Source organism: Notolabrus celidotus, chromosome 2, assembly GCF_009762535.1.
Source record: "Notolabrus celidotus isolate fNotCel1 chromosome 2, fNotCel1.pri, whole genome shotgun sequence".
NCBI classification, from domain to species: Eukaryota; Metazoa; Chordata; class Actinopteri; order Labriformes; family Labridae; genus Notolabrus; species Notolabrus celidotus.
In genome coordinates, this window is record NC_048273.1 from 16622442 (window position 1) to 16648961 (window position 26520).

General features: G+C 39.1%; 1 protein-coding gene across 1 annotated transcript; it reads left to right on the forward strand.

Moving 5' to 3' along the window:
* Window positions 1–1961: 1961 nt before the first annotated feature.
* mier2 (mesoderm induction early response 1, family member 2) lies at window positions 1962–17707 on the forward strand. Its single transcript, XM_034710848.1, is given in 13 exon segments — window positions 1962–2090; window positions 3681–3882; window positions 5969–6082; window positions 6203–6314; window positions 7415–7494; window positions 9890–9959; window positions 10199–10350; window positions 10569–10650; window positions 12039–12133; window positions 13091–13221; window positions 13528–13664; window positions 14226–14330; window positions 15705–17707. Coding segments are annotated over 12 exon segments (1677 nt in total). The 5' UTR covers window positions 1962–2090; window positions 3681–3735; the 3' UTR covers window positions 16157–17707.
* The last annotated feature ends 8813 nt before the right edge of the window (window positions 17708–26520 follow it).

Consider the following 26520-nt stretch of genomic DNA (forward strand, 5'->3'; position numbering starts at 1 on the left):
ATCCACAAACAGAAACATGCAAGACCAGAATGATGTCTTTTTTGGGCTTCCTTAAAATCTGATGTATTAACTAACAGGTAAATTGTGCTCACATATGAATACCTTATGCAGTTTAAATGTGGTAAAACTTAAAAAATGAAGGGTCATATTATTTAAAGTTAACGCACTCCCTTGTTTTTCACAGGCCCTACTCAATTTTATTAAATTGATGTAAAACTTTTTGCAGTCTGCATACTTTTCCCCAGTGTAACACATTAAGTCATCATCATATGATCAGTATTATTTTGTGGTTGCACTATGTCACGTGTGGTCAACATACATTAACTTGCCTATGGTGTCTCATGAGATCTGGAAGCAGCCATTGGCTGAGGACAGAGTCTTATATCTTTATCTGCTTTGACTGTGCCCAGTCCCCTCCCCACTTCATAAAGAACACAAGCCTATAGTCCTGCTACCATGTGTTGCAGGGTGACACATTAGGTTTCCTTTCAATGATATGTTCAGTGACGGCCTGTTGATGAAACTCACAGCTAGCACAGGGATTGCAGAATATAGTATATTATGAAATAGAAAGTAACCAACAAACTATGTTATACCTGACTTTATTTGTACAAATTTACAGTGGTGGACAAAGTACACTGCTTCATTACTTAAGTCAAAGTACAGATCCTCCAGGTCAAATATTACTCCAATACAAGTGAAAGTTGCTCTGTCAAATTATTACTTGAGTTAAAGTACCGAAGTACTTGCTTTTAAAAAAACTGAAGTATTCAAAGTACTTTTTAAGATACCTCAAATCTTTGTATTTTCCCAATACACAAATGCAGTCAAGAATACATACAGGAGTACATTTGGTCACATTATGTTTATCTAGAAACCATTACTTGAAACCTCTAAAAACTATAGCATGGAATAAAAACAGCAACTAAGTTACTCCATGCACAGACAACTTAGTTTGAAATGTTAATCTGGAATTAAACAAATGAGCTAACTTCAAAACTAAAGTAGTGAGTAACTAGATCATTGATTGAAATGTAGTGGAGTAAAAAGTACAATAATTGTCTTCTGAATGTAGTGGAGTAAAAGTAATAAGTATCCCCAAAAAATAATACTCAATTAAGAGTACAGATACTCAAAAAATGTACTTAGACCTCCTGTTATGTTTGTTTCTTAGGGACATCAATAACGTTCCTGGGTCACCTCGACCCGGTGCATATTTAATTATCCAAAAGTGTCAGAAGCCCAAAAATCCCAATAAACATTTTTTGATCTCATAACAACTCCATTACTGACCATTTAAATCAATATTTAGTGCAATGGTGTTCTTTAATTCGCACAGATCATGGTTCACTCGTTTTTCATAAAAAAATTAATTTAAACTTATTTTTATGAACATTGGAAATACCTAAATATAAATACAATCGTTTTTATGACACAGCTTTTTGTTTATTGTTTTTTAAATTAAGATGGGGTTTTTTTTATGAAGTGATGTTGATAAATTACCACGAGACACCTCTTCTGTCACATGCTGCCCATGTTTTTATGCTGTATTTAGCTACTTTGGAAGACATATAATGCCTAAAATTGAAGGAACCTCTGAAAGCCTCTAGCCATTCATCCACTGTGACATTAGGGCCTTCTTCAGCTTAAGCCAAGCAGAAGAAGTTTCATACCAAAAAATAATTTTAATAATTTCTTTTTGATTTTTGAACTTTGAAATTAGTTTAAAAATCCTGAACATAAAAGGAGGGTTAAGTACAGTACTCAAGTAAATTAACTTTGTTACTGTCCACCACTGCATATGTATACATACTTAAAGTCCGTTGCATCTTTTTCAAAAAATAAATATAACAGCCGAATTTAGAAGTTGATACCGAAAGTGTGTTAAAACTACGGAGATATTTTGAAATACCAGCAATACAGCAACACAAAATAGTGTGAATTATTCTAAAGAAGCCAGTATAACTCTACACCTTAGTGCAGCACAGTCGCTGTTGCTGAATCGTTGCGGCAATAAACGGAGCTGTGCAGAGAAGCAGACCTACAACATCCGGGCAATACTCAGCTTGCGCAGAAACGGAATGGCGGAGGTAAGTGAGCGAAAACGAGGAATGTAATGACCCGAATGATAGAGAAACTGGACCGTATTTCAGACTTGTGTCAGCCCGTACAATACCCACGACTGTGGATGGGTTCACTGTCCGTAGAACACCGCCCGAAAGAGCGCTAGAACGGGGGCATTTTAACCGGGAAGCGGAGGGAGAAATGGAGAACCTCTCCAGCGTATCGCTTCTCTCCGCGTTCTTGGCTTTAAAGAGCCATTCCCCCTGCCTTGATAGTAAAGCCGGGGAGACAATAGGCAGCCCGGCGGGGTTTAACACGGTGCTGCTGAACTATTTCAGGTGTGTCCCGGCCGGTTAAATTGGATTGAGTGAAAAAGTTCGAGGAGATGTCATGACTCGGCGGCGGTAAACTCTTTCGGAAATACTGAGAACTAGTTATTTCCTTCTTGCCACAGCCAGAGAGGAAGAGACGTTCAGCACCAAGTCACAGGAAAGCGCCCCTGGTCAGACAGACAGCGCCCGATGGGTTGGGAGAGGCACGTTGCATGAATATTTAGGCTTTCAACTAACTTTTATAACTTATTCACCCGTAAAAGCTGTCGGTAGATGTACAATATGATGCAGTGAGTGTTAGCACCCTGTGTGAAGTTGGGTTGGTTTGTTAACATCTCTTTACTGCCTGCCCTGAACTTTTTGCACCTCTGTTTGCGGCCTGAGTTTACAAGTCTTCATGAAGGATGTACGTCACACTTTGACTTTGTCCTTCTGTTCTGAAATCCACATGTAAGAGGATCTGATGCTGGAGAAAAACAATCTGCCTTCTGTATGAAACACATCTGTGTTTCTGTGTTGATTTCAAGATGTAAGACAGCAAAAACAAACATAATAGATGGAGTTGTGCAGACATTTTTTGTGGAGTCTAAAGAATATTTACTGTAAGACTGAATACATTGAAGTTAGAATAGAATAGAATGCACTTTATTCATCTCCCAAGGGGGGAAATTCAGGTGTCTGGCAGATAAAATTATAAAAAATCACATAAATCAAGTAATTCAGGTGTCTGTTAGCTCATTTCCCATTGGCCAGAGAGTTATGAAGCCTAATGGCTGCAGGGATGAATGATTGTCTGGATATCTCAGTCCTGCATCGCAGAGAGATGAGTCGTCCACTGCTGCTGTTTCTCTGGTCCACAAAGAAGTTGTTAAGTGGATGATCTGTGTAATTTAGAATGGCCTCTAGCTTCTTCTTCTTCTGTGTGCATCTCTCCACCACAGCCCCCAGTGAGGCCAACCTGGTTCCAATCACAGTACCAGCTTTTTTCAAGAAGGGAGTGCTCCTGATAATGAATGCATGACCCTTGAAGTGATACATGTTTCCCCACAGCAGGTCTCCTAAGTAAGAAGGGGTGGTTTCAAAGTCAGGAGTCAGCTGATGTGTAATGGGATGAGCTAGGATCAGCCACTATCTGATCCCTCATGTTGTTTGTGTGTGCACAAGTGCCACAGATGCACAGAGGAATGTGTTTCCATTGTAATGCACCCCCTTGCTGTTTTTTAACATGACTTCACATGCATGTGTGTAAAATAAATACTCTGCGTCTGTGTTTTTTTCCCGTAGGTGGGTGAAGAGCCCCTGAAGATAACTGTGGAGGTTGTGGCCTAGCAGAGAACCGATGAGGAAGAGAGATGAAGGCCCTCAGCAGGAGAAGCAGAAGTTTCAACAGGCCTTAGAGGAGTTGGAGGTGAACTTTCACCCCATGAAGATGGCAACGCAGTCCCACACTGTACGCTCGAGTTCAGCAGTGTCTGCAAATATAAAAGTTAGTTGCTGTAGGGATTCAGTAGTTTCTGATGTGAAATTTGAATATGGCATCTCAAAAACACTGTTACATTATTTACTCACCCAGTTCAGAGTAGTCATAGGCTTGTTTTTAAAGGGCCTGCTACATACTACTTACTAATGTAGTAATCAGTAGGTATATCCTAGTACATACTGCGTTGGAATTTAGTCTGTAGTATGACTGTTCTGTTCGATCTGTGTTGCAGTACGCTGGACCAGACGTCACTGAATTTCTGGTTTTGGAATGTGGAAGTAAACAACGGCCAAGCTGATAGCAAAACTGCTTCTTTACCATCCACTTATGATCTAAAAAGTTAGGAAGTGGTTTATATGGAATTAAATAGTTTTCAAAGCACCTAAAAACTGAGTTCCCCCTGTCAAAAAAAGAAGAGGAAAGAAAAAGCGTAACGAGCGCTGTGCATTGTGGGAAACAGTACGCGAGGCAGACTGGTCTGATGCATACTGTGAAATCCCGAATCAGTGGACATCCAGGGAGTCATACTGCAGATTTTGCTCTTGTTCACATACTACTTACTACATACTGAATATTGGCCAAATCAGTACGTACTGCTAGTATAGTAGGCGGTTTTGAAAACAGCCATTGTCCTTGTATGAAGAAGATTGTTTTCATGCATTTCTTCTTGAACAGCAGAAAGAAAACCTCTTTAAATGAAAGTAGTCCTACAAAGTGTGCTGAATTCACAAACTTCTTGGAAGGTCCTATTTCCAAAGTTTGGAGGTTATTCTATGTTCTATAACTGTGATGACTTCATGAGATTTAAGTCCAAATTTGGAACAACTTAGACTGACTCATTCCCTAAAATTACCAAAATATTACGTCAGCTTTTTTTTGTCTGGGTTTTCTGGTTGTTCTAGTTTACTATGTATACTGTATAAAATATGGACATAGTATCCGAGACGTCACCCATCTGTTTCTGAAGCGCTGTTTTGAGGTTAATCGTTGGCGGCAGCCATATTGCTGCTGTCGAGCGATTGTGAAGCAAAAAAGACGGGCTTTGAGCCTCCTAGCCAACAGCTACAGTGTTCCCGCCTGTCAATCAAGTCAGCTGTGCCTCTCATTGGAAGACTCGTAATCTCAATATCTTTGAAATTGCAGCGTTAGAAAAAAATTCAGCCCACCGTACAGTGTGTGCCGATCGAGAAATTAGCTAACCAGAGTACACTTTTTTTTTGTACCAGGCTGTAAACATGTTTATTTCTGCTGTAAAGATCGTCTTTTTTGAATTGGTGTGTATGTGGTTTCTGGTATTTCTGGAGCCAGCCTCAAGCAGATCAACCATGAACTGCAGTTTTTAGCACTTCTGCGTACGACTCATATTTTTAGACCGAAGGTTGCCACTTGAGTAAAATCTTGATATGTAATACGTAAATCTTTTTTTTTTTTAGACTTTCAGCCCCACATTTAATTCCCTATGCTATGTTATTAGCATATATGATGTCAACTCTCACTAACACTTTTGCTAACTATACAAACTGTAAAGACTTGGAGGAGAAACTTCAATTCCCTTTGCACAAACACATTTTTTCTGATTATACTCACACTACATGAATCCAGGGTTTAAATCTGTGTCAGCCCATAGAAGAACTCCTGATGATGGATGCTGCACTCACACAAACAAAAAGCAGAAACTACAGTTAAGCACTCTTCGTAGTTTCACTGTCCTCTCCTTCTGCATTTTTTAATTGAAGTGCCATTCAAATGAAATGATTGGTAATATTCTGTAATGTAGTATTTGGGTGGAGTGATAAGCAGATAAAACACTGTCCCATCAGAAGCAGCAGTTGACAGATAATAGAGTTGCTTTACATATTTGTATACCAACTGCAAAGTGAAGAAAGAGAGCGGTGTGTTATCTTGACAGTTGAAAGGGATGATTTTATACTTTGGTAGCATCAACCAGAACAATATTTACATTAGACATAGTCCAGGTAGTACTTGTCTGTTTTCCTATATGTCTTGTTACATTCAGGAAACATTCAAGAAATGTGTTGGTAACCCAATCCTCCACCTGTCACTGTCTCCCTCTGTATCTCTCTCCTTGTAGGCCGGTGAGCTTCCTCTAGAGGAGCTGCTGGCTCTGTACGGCTACACAGTGTCAGATCCAGAGAAGGAGACCTGTCACATGGCTGCCAGCCTGCCAGGCATGACACTGGACAAGGTGAGAGACAACCCTTAGAATGCAAATGCGGTTGATTAATACTTAGTCTGTTCAGTTTTGTTGTGTTTACTTTGCTTTATTGTTCTGTTGTAAATGTTATTATTTGTGTGTGTCTCACAGGATCAGATAGCTGAGGATCTCTTTCCCGGGGAGGAGGAAGAACAATCGTCAGCTGATGATCTCACCCCATCGGTCACTTCAAACACCTCAGATCTGCTCCAACGCCTCCAAGGTAATACAAAACAAACACAGTGTGCATTCCCACAATCTACAGCCTTATATGTCTCCTTAGATGTACCTGAAGGATGCCAAAGACACTGAAGTATTCCTTAACTAAGGGAGTTTTTATTCTGTATATTCAGACTGCATTTTCTTGGTTTGTGAGTCTCCTTAAACTGAACCACAGTGTTGGTACTGGATCCACAAAGAATCATAAAAATGAATATGTGGCGTGTTCTGTTCTGTAATGTGCCTTCTTTGTATCCATTATAAATCATGGAGAGATGGACTGAGCACAGTTTCTTCACCCCACTTTCTTCTTTGTGATTCTTTGTCATTTCTTGCAGTGCCTTTTCCTAAGCTGCATTTCAATTCTACGCCATCGCATCAGTGATGGTTGTGACTGGAGGCATGTTTTTTGCATTTTCAATACATAATTAGACTCCAGAATTTTTGTGGTCAAAAGTAAAGTCCTCTCTGACCCCATGGCCGTCTCGTTCTCATGAATAGGATGTTTTAAGAAACTCCTGGAGGGTATTTCATTATACAGCTGGAACTCAGTCCGCTTGACCCCAAGGATGAAGTTATTTCACTGTTGTTGAAGTATAAGGTCACTATCACTTCACAAATTCAACAACTGAAATGCTTATGATGAGATTTTTCACACAAATGTGTGTTAGGACAGAATGATGAGCTTGCTTTCAGAAACACCTCAAAGGAATTCTTCAAAATTTGGTACAATTAACCTCTTAGACTTAAGAATGAACTGAATTTGACGGTATAAGGTCACTTTCACTTAAACAAATATACTCATTACCTTTTATCAATCCTGTCAGAGTCTCTTTTACAAAGCCTGAGCATACAAGGATGTAATGTGATGGAAAAAAACATTTTTACATCTTTTTAGCCTTTATTGGATGCATTTAAAAACATCTAAATATAAAAAAAAAATCGCACAATGTTTTGTTTTTGAAAAGAGGTAATAGGATCTGTTGGCAGAGAGACATGATTGCAAGAAAATGTTGTGAATTTTGACAAAATGTTGTTTCATGCAGCATGTGTACAGCCTTTGAAGTGATTGCCTATACGTTCTCCTGATGTTTTGTCTCTCAGGTGAAGACAAAGAGACATTAGTGTGCACATCAGATGAAGACTGTGATGATGTCTCAATTCCCTCCAATGAAGAGCACAAGGTAAGCCACTGAGGTTTAAAACACACACCTGTAGAAACACAGACAAGTTAAGAGTTAAGACTGGTTTATACTTCCGCGTCGACCCTACGCAGCAGTGGTCGACGCAGACGTGAGCACTACATACTTCTGCGTCGATGTGTCTGTGTCGCGCAGCAATATTCCCCCGAAACGCTTGAGGGCAGTGTGGTCTCTGTGATACCCGAGTCACCTGTTTCCGGCCCAGCTACGTTTTCTGATTACTTTTTCTCAACGATTCAGAGCGTATTATGTTAATCTACAGCTTATACATGTTGCTGTTTATCATACAGCAGTGATTAAAGGGAAGAATCAAGCGGCAACCTCCGGTCTCAAACTATGAAGCCCATGAGGAAAGGTTATAAACTGCAATACATTGAGAATCCGCTTGAGGCTGGCTGCAGAAACACCGGAAACCACATAGATACCAATTCAAAGAAGACGATCTTTACAGCATTAATAAACATGATTACAGCCTGGTTCAAAAAACGTCTTGGCTCTACGTAGCTTATTTCTCTATCGGCACACACTGTACGGAGGGTGAATTATTTTCAAACGTGACGGTTCAGAAAATATTAAGATTACAAGTTTTTGCCGGAATAAGGACATGCCTGACTTGACTCCCGGTCGGGAACACATAGCTGTTGGCTAAGAGGCTCAAACTCCACCCCTTTACGTCACACTTTGACTGGTTGAGTTCCACATTTCAAATATGGCTGCCGCTGTTGATTGGCTTCAAATCAGCGCTCGGAAACAGATGTGTGACGTCACGGAGACTACGTCCATTATTTATACAGTCTATGGGAAGAATAGAGAGGTCACGTCGGAGGAGATGAAATACACAGCCAATGTGCAGCCGATGTGCAGGGATCCCGGAAGCACAGTAAATGCGGGAAACAGAATGCCGCCGAGCGGACCAATCGCAGGGCTTGCGGTCCGTGTCGATAAGACGCGTAGTTACATTTTGGAGGAGGTGTGCGTCGGCTATGTGCGTAGGTCTCTGCGTAGTTACAGAAGCTACGCAGAGGCATACGGTGTAGGCTTCACTGTCGAATCAACGCAGAAGTAGAAATCAGGCATTAATTTGACAAATTGAGCATATTGTACATGTGACTAGGGATGGGTACCAAATTCAGTACTTTCATAGGTACCGACAATGTTTCGGTACCTAAACGCATCCTTGTGACTGTGAGGGAGTGGAAGAGTAGGCGATATTCCATACGTTGGCCCTGTAATAAAGTTCGAGACTGATCGGGTGGACGTCTCTGCTCTCTGCTCTGCGCTCAGCTGACGGGCGCGAGCACTCACCGTGAGGCAGAGCTGCAGGAGGATTCAGTTGAGACTACCTGCCCTGTTTAAGTTGAGACAGACTCTCTCGTTACGACTACCTGCCCTGTTTATAACCGTTCCTGTGTGCATGAATGCCCAACAAGTAAGTTGTGTGTCCTGTTTTTATAAAGAGACAGAGAACTGACTTTTTCCCATCCGCAGGCATTCACGTGTGTTCATTGATAAACTCCCGAAAGAGCAATTAGACGCCACAAGCGCGTGTCAGCTAATATATCTAATCACCTATATAATCCTGTTTCTGTTAATTTCATGTTAAGTTAAATAAATATGTTAAATTTAACCGTTTTGAGATTTTATTATTAAATAAATTAACATTTATTACCACTTAAACACACACAAAAGTACTGAAAATTGGTACCGTTGAGTACCGGTACCAATTCCCAGGTACCGGGTATCGGTACTGTATCGGTTCAAATGTGAAAGGTACCCATCCCTACATGTGACTGCAGTTTGACTTATATTGGGAGAGAAAATTACAATCAGTACCTGCACAAAATAATAGGCGAAATGTTGTCTTTTAATGAAATCTGTGTAAAAGGAGCTGTTAAAATCTAATCCGATAAACAGTGGTGGGTTTACAAAAGTAACAAAAGCTTCACACCCTTCCTACACGTCTTGATACGGTGGTAACTTGATATTGGGCATGAAGCGTGTACTTCTGAATTGTACAAAGTGCTTGAGACCACTCGGCTAGACCAACTGTACCAAAAGTAACCACAAGACACTGGACCTCATTTCTACAGAAAAGCCACAAACATGTCTTTCTACTGAGAAGCCACATACAAGCAACAAATTGAGTTATTTTGATAGTCATGCAGAAGACTACACTCGAACAAATACTGTCATGGCAAAGATTTACTGGAATTTATTCTGATTCATTCCCAAAACAATGTAGTAGCTAAGACCTCAGTTCTGGTAAAGTCTTGTCGTTTTTGAGAACAGTACTGTGCAGCACAGATTTTACAAAAAGTTTGGTAGTATGTGACACATTCAGGGTTTTGATGCTCTATGTCTTTGATGTCCTTCTTAGGAAATCATGGTGGGCACTATGTACCAGGCAAAAATCCCTCCACTTTGTCCATATACCTGTCAGGACAGAGGTAAGCAGCTGAAAAGTTTATACATCATCTCACTTGGGATGGAAACTTGCTTAATTGCTGTTTTATTGAAACAATGTCCTTCATGTTGAATTAACTTTACATGAAACCCTCTCCTCCCCGTAGAATCTTTCTAGTATCTACTTTCTTAATTATTTTAGTCTGTCTCCTCCCCTTTCCAACATTCCCTTTGTTCTCCCTCACTGTCTCTTAACTATCTTCATATTTCTTTGTTGTTCTAGCCTACAGCAGTGAGGACCAGTTGCTGTGGAAGCCAGGTGTTCTTCCCATGCAAGAAGTGGAAGAGTTCTTGCTGTACATGCAGAGATCGCGCAGCCAGGAGGGGGCAGCATGCTTACAAACACAAGGGGACACTATCCAAGACAACGAACAGGTTCAGTAACTTCAGACTGCAGAGTGTAATGTATTGAGCAGTGAAGAAGATGTGCGGAGAGAGGTCTGTTAGTAGTGCCTCCTGCTTTGTCCAGTCTTTTTTTTTACAATAAACTAGAGTCTGCAGTTTTCCTGTGCTGTAAATATTGAGTTCAGGTTTTCATATATTGTTCATTGAAAAGAGACCAATCTAACCTCCTTGCTTTGTTTGATTGCCAGGCGCTGTATGAACTAGTGAAATGCAACTTCAACGCAGAGGAGGCACTGAGACGATTACACTTCAATGTGAAAGTTTTCAGCGGTAAGAAACTTCCTGTTGTACTTTTCCTGCACTTACACCCTTCCAAAACTCACACAGTGAAAAAGATTGATTAATATATGTATTGTGATCACATAACACAGTTAGCAATTACAACATTTTTAGTTGAAGCAAATTTCACAACATTTTTTACAGTAACTTCTCACTGCCAACCCATCTGTTATTGACTCCAGAGATTTGATTTGAGCAAAGAAATGATAAACAGCAGGAGGAGATTATTATCTTATTAAGAAAGACGGGTGTTTGGTTTTTCACTCATTTAACCCTCCTGTTATGTTTGTTTCTCTGGAACAGCAATAATATTCCTCGGTCAATTTGACCCGGGGCATATTCAATTATACAAAAGTGTCAGAACCCAAAATTATCCCAATACACGTTTTTTAAAATCTAATTTTTAACTCCATTACTAACCATTTAAATCAAGATTTAGTCCATTGGTGTTCTTTAATTATCACAGATCATGGTTCAATGAGGATAACTCACTCGTTTTTCATTAAAATTCATGTTAAAACTTTTTTTAATGTACGTTGAAATCCCTAAATATAAATACAATAGTTTACATGACATAGTTTTTTGTTTATTTTAATTTTTTTTTTTATTATTTGTTTTTATGAAGTGATGTTGATAAATCAACATGACACCTCTTCTGTCACATGCTGCCCAGATTTTCATGCTGCATTTAGCTGGTTTGGAAGGCACATATTACCTAAAATAGACTTTAAAAGGGTCAATTTAACCCGCAACATAACAGGAGGGTTAAGGAAAACAACTTCCCCATAAAGACACGTTTCAAAATTCAGTGTATTCAAATTGCCCATCTAGGTCATGAACACACTTCCCACAGCTTGGGAGTCTCAATTCAATCCTTGAGTTCAATAATCTGCAGAGCGCAGTGATCCCATGTGTGAGAACCCATATTTGAGCTCTGCGAATCCATTTCTGCTGGAGGACACAGCAAAGTATGATTTTTATCTGATACCTCGTCAGTTCAACACCAGCTGCTGACTCCAGCTCAGCAGTGGAGGTAGAGTTCACTGAGTTGACCTCCTGACCTGTTGTTCAGCCGTGAGGCTTCACTTTAAATCCAAGATCTCTGTTTGGACTGGAGTGGAAAAACTACCCACTGCAATGCCAGAGAGCTTGGCTGTACTACAGTTGCCACATCCTCTTTCACTTTATCTGTAGCTCACTTGTTAAATATAAAATACAGGTCAAATGTGGATTTTAAGTTGCAATGGTGAAGCTCTGCTTTGTCATCGCACAAAACCCTGGTAGTATTTCACGAGTGGAATTAAAACATATATATTTTAACTTTAAATGAGATCTGATGCTAAGTGCTAAAATCCTGTCTCACTTTTAACTGTCTTTAGAGGAACTTTGTGCCTGGAGCGAGGAGGAGTGTAGGAACTTTGAGCAGGGTTATCGAGTTTACGGGAAAAACTTCCACCTCATTCAGGCTAATAAGGTGAGTGCTCACGATGCTTTACTTAATTCAAGGTAAAAGTACCTTGAAATAAGCATATAAATCTGCCATGGAACAAGTGAAAATTTGCTTGGTAAGATTTCTTAAAATAAGACGTAACATTTAGAAAACTGACAACTGTAAAATTAGCAGGGAAAACTTATTTTAAGCTATTTTTACCAGTATTTTAAAGCTTAGTGTTTCAGAATAAGACAGGATTGCTAACAATTAGTATTTTTTCACTCAAAAAAAGATTTTTGCACTAATACATTTAATGTCAACTTCTTCATTTGAGATATATTCAGCCTTAATTTGAGTTGTATTATAGCGGCACTGCATAGGTTTAAGACCATCTTGTACTTAAACTAAGATTACAAAGTTTAATTTGAGCATTTTGAGATATAATGTCTTCTCATAGTTTGCTGGATATACTAATATTCAGTCATATTTTTAGGATAAGCCAGCTGTGCTCAAAAGTAGGTGTTTCATTGTGTGCATGTAGTTTGAGGATGTATATTTTTATCTGATTTAGAAGAAACAGTGCCTGAAACTGTAACACACCCTTTAAAAAAAACTTGTCTTTCTTTCTTTCTTTCTTTCTTTCTTTCTTTCTTTCTTTCTTTCTTTTATCAATTGAGCTGTTTTCTGATAGATTCTCCAATAAGATGCATTTACTTAAATCAAGAAGTGTTTGTCTTAAATAGGATTATCCGCCCTCTGCAATGAAGATCTCAGCTTGAAAAATGTATGAAATGTAAAATAAACCTTGTCTCTTCTAAATTACAACACAAAACAAGATCATTTCAAGATTGTTTGTCTTAAAACAAGTCCCTCTATCTTGCTCAAATGTTACTTGTTAAGTAAATTTATCTTAAATCAAGTGGGATAAGACATTTTGACTAAAAATGAGAAAATTTCACTAGGTAAGATTTTGGTAAAGAATTTTTCCCTCTTCCTCAGGTACGAACACGCTCTGTTGGGGAGTGTGTGGAGTATTACTACATGTGGAAGAAGTCTGACCGCCATGAGTACTTTACCCAACAGGCCACCAGGATCAGCCGCAGGAAGTACAACCTGCAATCAGGGAGCATGTGAGTACTTGCAAGGAATCAGTTGACAAATTACATTCAAGTTGCAAAATGTCTGGGATAGATATGCATAGAAAGAGGGATCATCCCTGAGACAAAGCATCCATTATTTGTTTACTGTAGATGTACATCTGTGTTTAGAGATGTGCAGCCCAGTCCTGGCTCTTTGTGTGCTCAATCTGAAATTAAATCTTGATAACTTGAAGTTTTTCCACCCACTCCAACTTTTCACTGTCAATGCATGCTCCTCTACAATAACAGTGTTTGTGTTGTGTTGTGTTGTGTTGTGTTGTGTTGTGTTGTGTGCAGGGAGGATGGAGAGCAGGATGGGGAAGTTGGGGAGCTTGAAGGTAGCAACAATTCTTCCGGCTTGTTGTCTCACAGCTCTACAGGGCAGCTTGATTCCCCATTACCTCCGCAATCAAACCTGGACATGGTCAAACGAGGTAACATTTACAGGTGTTTTGACAAATCTGACAGCTGACTGTTGGTTTAGATACTGGAGAAAGGTTACAGTAGAGCACGTGTGCTTATCTCACAGATGACTAGAAGAGATAATAATGATACAAGGGTCACAGCAATAACACCTTGAAGTAATGTCACCATTATCATATGGGTGCAGTAACACAGAAATATTTACCACTTTGCTCTACCAAACACAGAGTGCCTTAAATATTTAGTGTGGTTCCCAAAAATACTCAGATAAAAAAAGAGCTGTGTATCTTCATCCATCTTTTGTATTTGAACCATTTACATACAATGTCAGACACGTTTAAAAAATTACATTACTTTCTGTGTTTTTATTTTTGTCTATTGAATGTCTTATTTTGCTGACATGGTTTGACTTTCATTTTGTTTTCACATATTCATCAGAAACCATATTTATATTTGTTTCCCCTGCTACTTTCTTGCTTTTTTGTGTGTCCTGTTGTGTTCGTGCATGGCTGTATGCATGTCCACATCTCCGTGTTATGTGCATGCACATCTGTGGACATGGTACTCCAGAGGATGAGGGCCGTCCACGGCGCAGACGGACTCCCCGCTTTCTATTAAAGCCATGAACTGGGTCCAGACAGGCCACAGATAGCAGGCTGGGCCTGCAGGTAAATAAGGCAAACCGAGTCAATTGAAAAGAGTGTATGAATGATATGTTGATGGGAACAAGTTACATTAACTTGACTGTTGTTGATAATCAGGGGTGGGAAGTGACAAATTCCATTTTCTAAAGTTACTGTAATGTAGTACATGTACTTGTTTGAGTAGTTTTTAATTTATCATTACCTTTACTTAAGCAATTTTTGAGGGAAGTATCTCTACATGTCACATTGCATTTGTTACTGAGTAAAAGAAAAGTGAAAGCAAAAAGGACACAAGCTTCTCATCAACTGTGTGACTGCCAGCTGATTGGCTGATATATACCACCTGAGAGTCAGGTGAACCAACATGTAGCGGAGGAGAAGAACATACTGCATACTTGTGCTGAGAGCACAACAAGAAATACTCAACTAAATACTCTATTAAAGTCGGTCATACAGTTACAAGTTCCTCCTAAACATTGCTTTTAAAAACCAACTATTCTTTTCAACCATTGTAAGGTAGACCATGAGCCAAAACATGATTTTCATCAGTACGTGCCGTCCTGCAAGCTGGACCATTTACAGAAAACTCTTTGCACAACAGGCCTATGAGTATGACCCAATGTCGAGGGACTAACACCCCTTTAAAAAGATGCACCAAAGATATTCAGTAACTTTGACATGGATAGGTGTTGTGTTGATGAAATCCCCTAACACATCACACATGTATGGTCCCCTGTTGGTTATACATCAACAAAATAAAGTAGTAGAGGAAGTGTACTTTCACATAAGTAAAATGTCCTATTACTCTTTCCAACCCTGTTTTTAATGAATTATAATGAGAGTCATGATAAAGTGCTTCTGTATACGGCCATGAAGCCTCTTCTGGCCCATCAGTAAATGCTCAAAATTCAATGAAAAACAGTGACAGATATATTTAGAAATATTCAGTCTGCGTCCTTGTCCTTGACTTTTGCATGTCTTCAAAATTAATTTAGGTATATTTTTATTATTTATTTTTTTATTTTTACCATGACATCTGTTGGAAATGTAACTCTAATTTATCAGAATTTGAAAATGGCCCTGCTTTAAAGATTTTTTCTTGCATAGCAGGAACCGACAAATTAAATTAAATAGTCAAATGGAGAACACATGCTAGAAAGTGGAGCAGAAAAATACTTCTCATGTGTTCAGCAACTTAGATTTTTGTTTCAGTCAGTTGCCTCTCTTTCTAAGAGACAAACAGAGAGAGGCATCATAAACTTAAGTTTTTCCTTCACAGTGCAACAATATATTCTTTTAAGCTTATTTTGATTTTTAGCATAGAGTGTGTGAACATTTAAGAACAAAAAAACAGTAATAGATTCCAGGACTGCATGTAATCTTTCATACTCCTCTTCATCTGTCTAGATGGTGAGCTGGTGATGGGGCTGTCAGACCTGTGTGGGGACAGATGTCCTCAGCAGCTGTTTGCCTGTCCCTTCTCTCTCCTGCCCATGGACGACCTGCGGGATCCTGGCTCAGGCACCTCTTGTCCCTCCGCTCCAGTACAGCTCCTGCCCCAGTCGTCCCCTCAGAGTTCCCTGTGGGCCTGCGGGAGTCCTCCGTCCTGCCATGACGACCCTCACCTCCCAGGCTCATGCTTCTACCAGCTGCACATGCGTGGTGGACCTTTTGATACGGAGGGTCGTGACTGTGGTGCAGCAGGAGTTGGGACTGTCCCCCCCTGTGAGCTGCAGGTGGAATTTAGCCTGCCGCCTGCCTCCCCTCCTTCACCTGCTGTCCTCCCATCACACTTCCAGGCATTTGGCAGCCTGCTGCACCCCTCTCCCGTCCAGCATCCTCGCTCTATCACACAGTGAGGGATCATGGGGACATCTAAACTGAGTGGTACTCTTAATGGTTTGCCCTAAGTCGCGATTTTTGGACAGTTAAGGGCATGAAGTGCGTTACCTAACTTTGTGAAACAGATGGACCTACTACCTGTGTTAGGGGGACACATGTCTGTCTGAACCCTCTTTTTAAACTGAGACACTTGAACCCTCTGTCTGTTGTTAGCTGACATGTTTAAATCTTTACTTTCATGTGTTGACAACATGTTTATTAACAGTTTATTATCACGACCTGCTGCAGAGCAGTCAATATATTCTTGTGAAAGCTAAGTGAGTACGGTGATGGGAGCTACAGTGATCATGGAAACACACCAGAAGCATCCTGATTATGAATCATGAACAACAGTGCTAACTACTGTTGCTTTCATTTTGAATTTGTCTGGATGTTAAGATTAGACTGCAACTCATACTTCTCCAAAGTTCCTCCACAACGAGCCAATCACTTTCTCTTTATGTATAAATTTGCAGATTGCTCTGAAGTTTTGCCTCTAGAGACCCGTCTCTGTGAACATTGACTGGTTTGCTTGCAATAATCACTGAGTGAGACTTTTTTTTTTTCCAACATTTTACAATTGTTTATTTAAACATTAAGATGAAATGTCCTCATTTAAGTCTGTAATTGTCTCTCCATTATCAACCCCCTATGTCTGTTTGTTAGCACTTCCAGCTTTCTTTCACTCCTCCTGTCTGGAAATATTTTTCAGAAGTGTCATTCTCTTCCTCATGATTTTTGAAAAGCTACAGTGTGACTGTGTTTTCTAAGGCTAAGATATGACATGTATAGAGGAAAAAGGAGACCACTTATTCTTGCTTCTGCTTTTGTGGAATATTTCTTCCTTGTTCTTGATTTGACGATTTACATTAGGATTCATCGAGGTAATGTGCTTTGTCATCATATCTGATCATTGATTTTTTTTATCATGTTGACTGATGTTGAGTGGTAAGAAACGGTTCAGAATAGTTGCAGAATATAAAATCAATTAAATCATGTGAATTAAAAATGTGCGGTGGAAACAGGTAAGTGTCTGCAGCGTCCTAGGTTCTGCACATCATTGATCTTCTAGTCTGTTAAATGATCAGTTGGTCATTAACAGTCTGAATATGTGTCATACAGACAGAACATATAGAAATGTAATTATTTAAGTTAATTGGATTAAGGCAAGGCGGGTTTATTTATCTATTTTGGCAACATGGCAATTCAAAGTGCTTCATAAAGAAGATAAAACCATCATGACGAAGGTCAGAAAAAAAGCACATGGAAAGAGGACACAGCACTGTTTATGTGTAAAAGAGAACAAACATGTACATCAACCCAACATGAATTCAACTGTTCAAATATAATATTTTTTCCAGTTAAATATCTTCTTCCTCTGAAATGTTTCACTGACCTCTGCCATACATAATGCAATGTTTGTATAATGAAATCCACTTAACAATGTCATATATGTACATGCATTAATATGTCTAATAATATATTTTGAAGAGCAGCATAATAAATTCTCAAGTTTTTTGTACAGTTAATACTGAAATCTCAAGGCCCTTTCTCATCAATTTGAACCATCAACCTGTCTTCTTTTATTAGAATAACAAATTGTGTGTACATTGTCACAAACACATAACACTTCTGCGTTTCTGTCTCTGTCTATCTGTATTTCAGTCACATTGAAGAAGAACTTGTTAGCTCCACGTTCCTCCCTCCATCTGTGATGATATTTATTTCATGTTTTAGTGTGTAAATGTTGGAGCTCTTCCTGTACTCTCTGTTTAAAGCCAAGCCGGTTTTAGATCAATGTTTGTTTAGTCTTTGCCTGTTTACATGAGGGTTCAGAACAAGACCATGAAGGCAGGAAAGGCGCTGAATCACTGCCTTTTGTTATCTCTTTATTTTTTGCTTTTACTTTTAGCAATTTCTATACTGAACTGCTTCTGTTATGTTTGTTTGTAATTATTCTATTTTGTAAAAAAAAAAAAAAAAAGAAAAGATTAAAATGATCCTGTGATAAAAAATTTAATGTATTGCTTCTGTAGTTATTATTTTGAAAAATGATGAAGCACCTGCACTTGTTGTATGATTAGAAATGTCATATTAGCAGTTTAGTTGATCGAGGATTCTGGCAAAAAGTTAAAGGTCCTGTAAGGAACTTTGTGTTGATGTTGATTTTTGCAACCATTTTTAATAGAAACAGATTTTATCTGCCTTAATGTTGTCATATTTCAGAAATCTGCTGGCTTAGTGCTTTAAATTTCTGCTTTAAGAATCACAAAAATACCATATGCATGTTGACTGTTTACATGGACTTCTCACGTAAAGACAGTGAACACAATGGCACCTGAAAGCACCATTCCAACCTCTAGTACAAGACAAATGCATCACAGACCAATCCAACACTCCCCCTGGTTGAAGTAAGAAACATTAATGCCTACAAATACATAGGAAATCAGTTTAAATTTGAAATAGGTAACATTGATATCTTTGATTCTTAAGTGTATATTCACTGTTTGAATAACATTGACGCAATAAAACTTCAGACAACTCTTGGCTTGTGTTAACTACAGGAGTCTCCCACGAACAAAATGGTCTTACTTCCCTCTACCTTCCCTCTAACTCCCCTCTTCCTCTTTCTGGCTCCCCATGTAAACTATATCAGAAGCTCTTAATTTTACAGCTCATCAACCTCAGATCCAAAACAAGCTTTTGAGTCAAAAGCAAATTATACACAGCACATCTTTACCTCAATTTTCACAAAAGTTGTTCTAAAAATTGAGATTCAACTTAATATTTCACAATTCAATGAAAAAAAAAATTCCCTAAGACAAAAAACTGTATACATCTGATTGATTTGGATAAAAGAAAATCCCTCTTAAAAATATATTCGAAAGTATAAAAAAAAGTGTAGAGTTAAATCACTTATGAGCGGTTTTGGTTTCCAGTTCTCTCCCTGTGCTCTCTAATGAAACTGCATCCCGATGATCCCGCTCTTTTCCTTGGCATATTTCCTTGACTGCTAACCCCACCTGGGTCTCTGGATATCGCTTTGAGTTTGTCACCAGCCTGCTTCTTCATATTCACAATATGCCACAGCAGTCAATTGTTTCTTGCGGCAGCATTGCTACACCAATCGTTCTCTAATGCTTTATGGATGAAGCATCTCAAATTCTACTTTTTGAGCTCCTTTCACATCCTGCTCAGTCTGATGTTTCTGAGTTTGTCTCCACTTTTAATCCACCAGAACATTGACATCAACATGCTGAGCTGTTTGCTCTGGAGTTTATTTTTCATTTTACCTTTCTAACCTCAACTTATATTTCAAACTGCACCAAACTTCAGACTTCAAATGACTGAAACCTATACAAGGGGAGGTAGAGGAGGTAGAATTCAAGATTAAGTGCCAAATAGGCTCCAGGTCAGAAGGTTAAATTGAAGCACTTGTCTTGTCCATTCTTTAACTCATGTCAGATTGCTGAAACAAAGTTCTATTTGGAATATATTATCTGTTATCCATCCCCTCAGACTCAACCTTTTTAATGACAAAGAGCTTCGACAGCTAAGTGATTTATTGACTCGTTCAAGTTATTGTGAAATTAAATGAAAGGTTTATGATGGTTTTTAAACTTGGAGTTAAAACATGATCAAAATGTAGAGTTGTAGGGGCATTTCCAGATTTGTTTTGGCTGGGGTGGTCCAATTGGGGCACTGACACGTGGCATGAGCCAGAGAGGAGCCCATCCCTGGCCTCACCTCTAGACATGCCTCTGCGTTGCTGATGAAGTTGAAGAAAAACCACTGAGATGCATCTCTATTATATGCATAAAAAAGAGAAAAGAAAAGAATGACTTTGTGTTTGACAAACCTTAGCCAACTACTTTAATGATTTAGTTTTTCTAGTTGATGAGTTAGTAGAGTTGCATCAGTGCACATCCCTTGAGGCCACTTGATAGTATAATTCTCTACATTTTGTTTTCAACAAAGAAAACATGATGAAGTAGTTTTCTAAGACTAAGATACCAAAGGAATGCTGAATACTAAAAGGCATGTGTGACCATTATGCTATTAAGTGTGGCTCAATTATACTGTTTGTTGAACTCAATTTCATAAGTTTCTAATCATAGTGTGTGTCAACAAAGGATTGTAAATAGACCCCCAAATTCTTTAAAAAGACATTTTGGTTGATTAAATTATATTGATCATTGATACTGATCATTACTCCAAAGAGAATGCTACAAGCTATAGTCTGAACTAGCCACCAGCAGCATGATGGTCTTGTAAGCTGATCTTGTAGTTGCTCCAACAGTGAACTTGGTCAAGCAACCTTTTAACCCCCATGTGCCTGGGTGGCCCCTCAGGTCTCTGGATGGATCTCTGCTGGTTGTGTCAAGATTCGCCTTAAAACAAAAGTTAACCGGGCCTTTTCAATCAGAGCTCCAAGTTTGTGGAACTCCCTGCCACTGACAATTAGACAGTGCACAACCTTAACTGCTTTTAAATCCTCACTAAAAACATTTTTATAATAATATAATATATAATAAGGCATTTCTCCATCCCTAATTCATGAATTGCTCTGCATTCAGATGTTTGGTTTTGCTTCTGTCTTTTTTCTCTCCCCTATTTGCACTGTCTTAATGCTTTGTAATTCTCTGCTTTTTTGTTGTGAAGTACTTTGTAACCTTGTGCTATATAAATAAAGTTATTTATTATTTAAAGTTTATTTGGTGTGTTGCAGCAGAGTCCTCTCTGGTGCCCTCTGCTGGTTCCAAAATGCAGGTTGTCAGAAAAGAGCCGCAGGGCAGTCCTGAGACAGTGGCAGTCTCTGCCTCTGGAGGAGAAGCAATACGGCTTCATCAACTTGTCCAGCATTGACTGCAAGATCGAGATAATAATAAAAGGTAAGTTTAAACACACACAGGCGTCATTGTATTGTTGTAGGTAAAGTTACATTAGTCTGGACAGTGTAAATACTCAGAAACTACATTATTTGCTTGATCAAAATTCGCAAAGTTTATATTGAATATGTTGTATAAAAGCACAGTCTTGGTGTTTTTCCGTGTTGATGGTTTCTATTGATCATATTAAAATAATATACATTGTGCATGTTTCTGCTGAAGTTGTTTCCAAGTTTTCAGCAAACATGATGATGGTACTGCAAGGGAGGGTCCAAGGATTGATAATGGGTGGCCATTTGGCCCCGCTTGGATTCTGATCGGTCACCCCAAAATTATATTTGTCCTGTCAGAGGTGGGACTGTCATAATCAGCTACTTGCATCATGTTGCAGCAGGCTTGTAGTAAGTAGCTTTATTTGCATCATAATGTAACTCATTTCCCCTTTTCTGTCCTGTAAATTTTCCTCTTTTCATTTCCTTAAAGATGTAAGAGATTTAAATGTAGTCAATCTGTTGCTAACTTTTTACATAAAAAAAATATATACACATGTAAATATCATCTTTTGGAACCTCCTGCAGCTGACAGGGTTACAAACGGTTTTATTTCTACAGTATTCCAAAGATGAAAAAAGTGTTTTTGAAACCGTGTTAAGAGAGCTGAGAGGAGTTTTCATGATGTGTTGGTTCCGGTGTCCCTACTGAGAGAAATTGATGGTGTTTTTCCAGGACAAAGACTGCATTTCCCATGAGCACCATCACCCACTGTCATAAAGTCTTTGCTCTTGTCAAAGCGTGCATTTGTTCTGAAGAAAATGAATAAAACATATGTTTTTACTACTTTCTTTTCTTTTCATTTAAGACAACTTTACAGGATGCAGAGGGATGAGGTAATGTATTGATTTGTAACTATGGAAAATGTCTAACTGTTAAGCCATCTGTCACAGCCCTGTATGATATGTGTTCCAGTGTCTGTTCCAATAAATGTCTGAATAACGTAAATATTCAAATGGTTTAAGTCTTTTGTCCTCAAAGAGCAGTGAAACAGTCACACGCCAGCCAAACATTAAATCATGCTCTGAGCCATTTTGCTCTTTTCCCAAGCAAAGCCCTGATGGTAGAGTGACTTGTGAATCCTGCTCCAGTATCAGCCATGAGTACAAAACATCATGCAAAAAGAAAATTATCTCAAGAAAAAACTCCAGCTTGCCAACTTATTTCTTACTGGTAAACAGTGCCAGTAGAGTTCTAAATGTGGCCACTTCAAAGTGAGCATTCAATGTCAACGTGGCTTTTTTGTGGAGAATCTGACCCAAACACAGGCCCTAAAATTCAGCATTAAGAAATAGCCAATCTTTAACTTATGATCTAATTTCATAACTAGGTCAAGAAAAATCGGTATAAGGGTGACACTATTTTGAAATCAGTGAACAACTCCTCACAGAGAGTGCCTTTAGTTGACAAAATTAAGACCACAAAATGAATGACCTCTGCTAAGAAGAATTTTAGCTTTCTGTTTCTCCTTTCTTTTTTTTTTAAAAGTTTAACTCATTCAAGTATATTTGTGAATCATGAAATAGTGATGTGAAATTATACACTGCTCAAAAAAATAAAGGGAACACTTAAACAACCCGTCCTAGATCACAATTAATGAAATATTCCAGTTGAAAGTCTTTATTCATTACAAACTGGAATGTGTTGAGAACCAAATAACATAAAAATGATCAATGGAAATCAAAATCATTAACCCATGGAGGTCTGGATTCAGAAGCATGCTCAAAATCAAAGTGGAAAATCAGATCACAGACTGATCCAACTTCTGTGGAAATTCCTCAAGACAATTCAAAATGAGGCTCAGTAGTGTGTGTGGCCTCCACGTGCCTGTATACACTCCCTACAATGTCTGGGCATGCTCGTGATAAGATGAAGGATGTTCTCCGGAGGGATCTCCTCCCAGATCTGGATCAGGGCATCAATCACCTCCTGGACAGTCTGTTGTGCGACATGGCGTCGGTGGATGGAACGAGATGATGTCCCAGAGGTGCTCTATTGGATTCAGGTCTGGGGAACGGGCAGGCCAGTCCATAACATCAATGCCTTCATCAAGGTAGGAACTGCTGACACACTCCAGCCTCATGAGGTCGGGCATTGTCATGCATCAGAAGGAACCCAGGACCCAATGCACCAGCATATGGTCTTACAATGGATCTGAGGAGCTCATCCCAGTACTTAATGGCAGTCAGGGTACCTCTGGCTAGCACATGGAGGTCTGTGCGGCCATCCAAGGATATGCCTTCCCAAACCATCACTGACCCACCGCCAAGACAGTCATGCTGGAGGATGTTGCAGGCAGCAGAACGTTCTCCACGGCGTCTCCCGACTCTGTCACATCTGTCACATGTGCTCAGTGTGAACCTGCTCTCATCCGTGAAGAGCATAGGGTGCCAATGGCAAACCTGCCAATCCTTGTGTTCTCTGGCAAATGCCAATCGGCATGCACGGTGTTGGGCTGTGGCCCCCCACAGGCCCCACTTGTGGACGTCTGGCCCTCATACCACCCTCATGGAGTCTGTTTCTCACAGTTTGAGTAGAAACATGTGGCCTGCTGGAGGTAATTTTGTAGGGCTCTGGCAGTGCTCCTCCTGTTCCTCCTTGCACAAACGAGCAGATAGCGGTCCTGCTGCTGGGTTGTTGTCCTCCTACGGCCCCCTCCATGTCTCCTGGTGTCTCCTCCATGCTCTTGACACTGTGCTGGGAGACACAGCAAACCTTCTGGCCACAGTGTGCATGGATGTGCCACCCTGGATAAGCTGCACTACCTGAGCAACTTTTGTGAGTTGCAGACACCACCGCATGCTACCTCTAGTGGTGAGGGCACTGGTAAAATGCTAAAGTGACCAAAAATCAGGCAGAAAGGATGAGGACAGAGAAATGGTCTGTGGCATCCACCTGCAGAACCATTCCTTTATAGGGTTGTCTTGCTAATTGCCTCTCATTTCCACCTGTTGTCTGTTCCATTTGCACAACAGCAGGTGAAATTGATTCACAATCAGTGTTCCTTCCTAACTGCACATGTTGATATTACATAAGGGTGATTGATTTGGAGTTACATTGTAATTTTTAAGTGTTCCCTTTTTTTTGGAGCAGTGTATAAATATGACATAATGCTACATAAAAAGTTGCGTAACCTGACTTCAAAAACTGTAATTCATTACAAAAATAAGGCTCATAAAAGTGAGCCTGCAGTGGAATACAGATTAAGTAATCTCAGGTTTTACGTATGCTGTTAAAAAGTAATCTGAATGATAGTTGTTCTGCAAAAACTGCAGGACTTCAAATCTTTAACAGGCATTACAATCATCCTTGCAATCATTGCCTGTAGCCACTCAGAAACAAAAATCTGTTTCATTAGCATGTAATACACTTGAAATGTAGATTATCTAAGGTTACTGTGAGTAATTGTCAGTTGAATATTGGAACTTTTGCCAAACAAACACAGTATAAAGCTTTCACTACAGTTTAGAGTTATGTAGTTTAGAGGAATCTCTTAATGTTTCCAGAGAAGCAGATGAACGCTAAACAGAGACTGGCTTGTGTGGCGTTTCTTTTTTTTTCTTTTTTTTTTATGATTTGTATTTCATTTGAGTTTTTTACAATAACAATTACACATATACACACACATATACACAAGAATGACAATCAAAACAAATTAAACAGTTTGGGTATAGCAATATATACAGAAATATACATGGCTTTGCAGGATGATAGGCGAAAAGAAGTATATGTGTGGCATTCTAATCATGTTATTAACAATATCAGGCTATGATTTCAATACCTACTGTATGTGTATCAGACAGAGCATCGACTGTATGTACAACCTATGTGCCAGAGTAGGAAGTGCATGGGGGGGCAGTGCAAAAGGCAAAGCCCTAATGTGACGTAGTTGCAACTTTCTCTTTATCTCCCTATCTCGTGTCACCTCCTGCTCTCCAGACCAGCTTTTACTAGCCGATAAAAAGATATGCTGCTAATAACACATGCTTTTTATTAAAAGGGAATAAATGCAAAGGGTACTTGAAAAACACTTCTGACAAGGAGGCTAATTAGAGTGTATATGCTCTCATTAATTTACAGTCTGTTGACAGACAATAAGCAATATGCATTTTTAAAAAAACAGAATAACAGAATAGAAAGGTATTTTATTTTCCTATCTCTGTTAATGTTGTGTATATGTGTGAAAATGATAGCTTGTTGTCTTAGTCTCAAAATAGCAGAGGGGCATAGGTAAGCGCATACTTCAATTCCTTGACAGGAAAAAATGCACCTCCATGTATTTCAGTTAACAATTAAAAACAACACAGCTAACACTTAGACTGTCAGCTTTCTCAGTCTAAACCACAAGTGTTTACAACAGTGGAAATGTATTCTAAAGATGAAGGGACAATTACCTACTCTCTCTGTAACACTTCAATGGCCTGTAGCTTGAGAGAGAAACCCATGGGAGTGCTTGTTGAAACACAAAACACTATTGTCTAGTTAATTAAAAAATGTCAGTACTAGTATCAGCGGATAATTCAATGGTTGCAGTTTTCATGGTTTGATTATTAAAATATTTGAACATTATATTGTTTCTGAAAATGTGCGTGTTGTCAAACAAAATTCCATACTTGAGCAGACACTGAAAATGTGTGTAGCCTCTGCATAAAATAATTAAAAAGCCAACACTTATTAACAATGACTTTTTGCATTACTGTGCATTCAATGTGGATGGATGGATGGAAAACTAATCAGAATATTAAATCCAGGACATTGTATGAAACAATAGAATCTTCCTCTTGTATGTGGGATGTTTCTGCCTGCAGTTTACAACAGAAAACTAAAACTGAAAGAAATATTTAATCTTTGATTAAATCACATCATTGTTCTCAGTGTATTTTAAGGGCAGTACTAGAAACCCCTGATATTAAGCTACTAGAGCAGATCATGCCTAAAACACTAAGAAGAAGAATAACACAGTTTTGGAGGACATAACAGCTCCTACTTTCCCCCTTATATTTCCGACAACTTCCTGCTTTGTTTTGCATAAATGTAACCCTTTCAAAATATATGGACAAGAGATAGTGCTCATCCTTTCTGTGCATTTGCACACTTAGTTACAGAAGGTACTCACCGCACAAACTTAACTGACTTTCAGTGCATGTTTTACATTAACTCCACAACCCATCAAATAGTTTTATTCAAAAACAAGAAGCCGGTAAGATTGCTGAAATATCAAACGTAACAAATCAAAGCCTTTCCTCCAGGAAAAGGGCAACTTTTTTGGAGCTCTTTCTCACAGAATATCAGAATGATTGTGGGAATAATATGCTTGTGTCTATGTCTGATTTCGCAGAGGAAAACAGAATGGATTTTTGTTGGTCACTTTCAGAAACAACCAGAAGGAGGCAGCAAAATCTC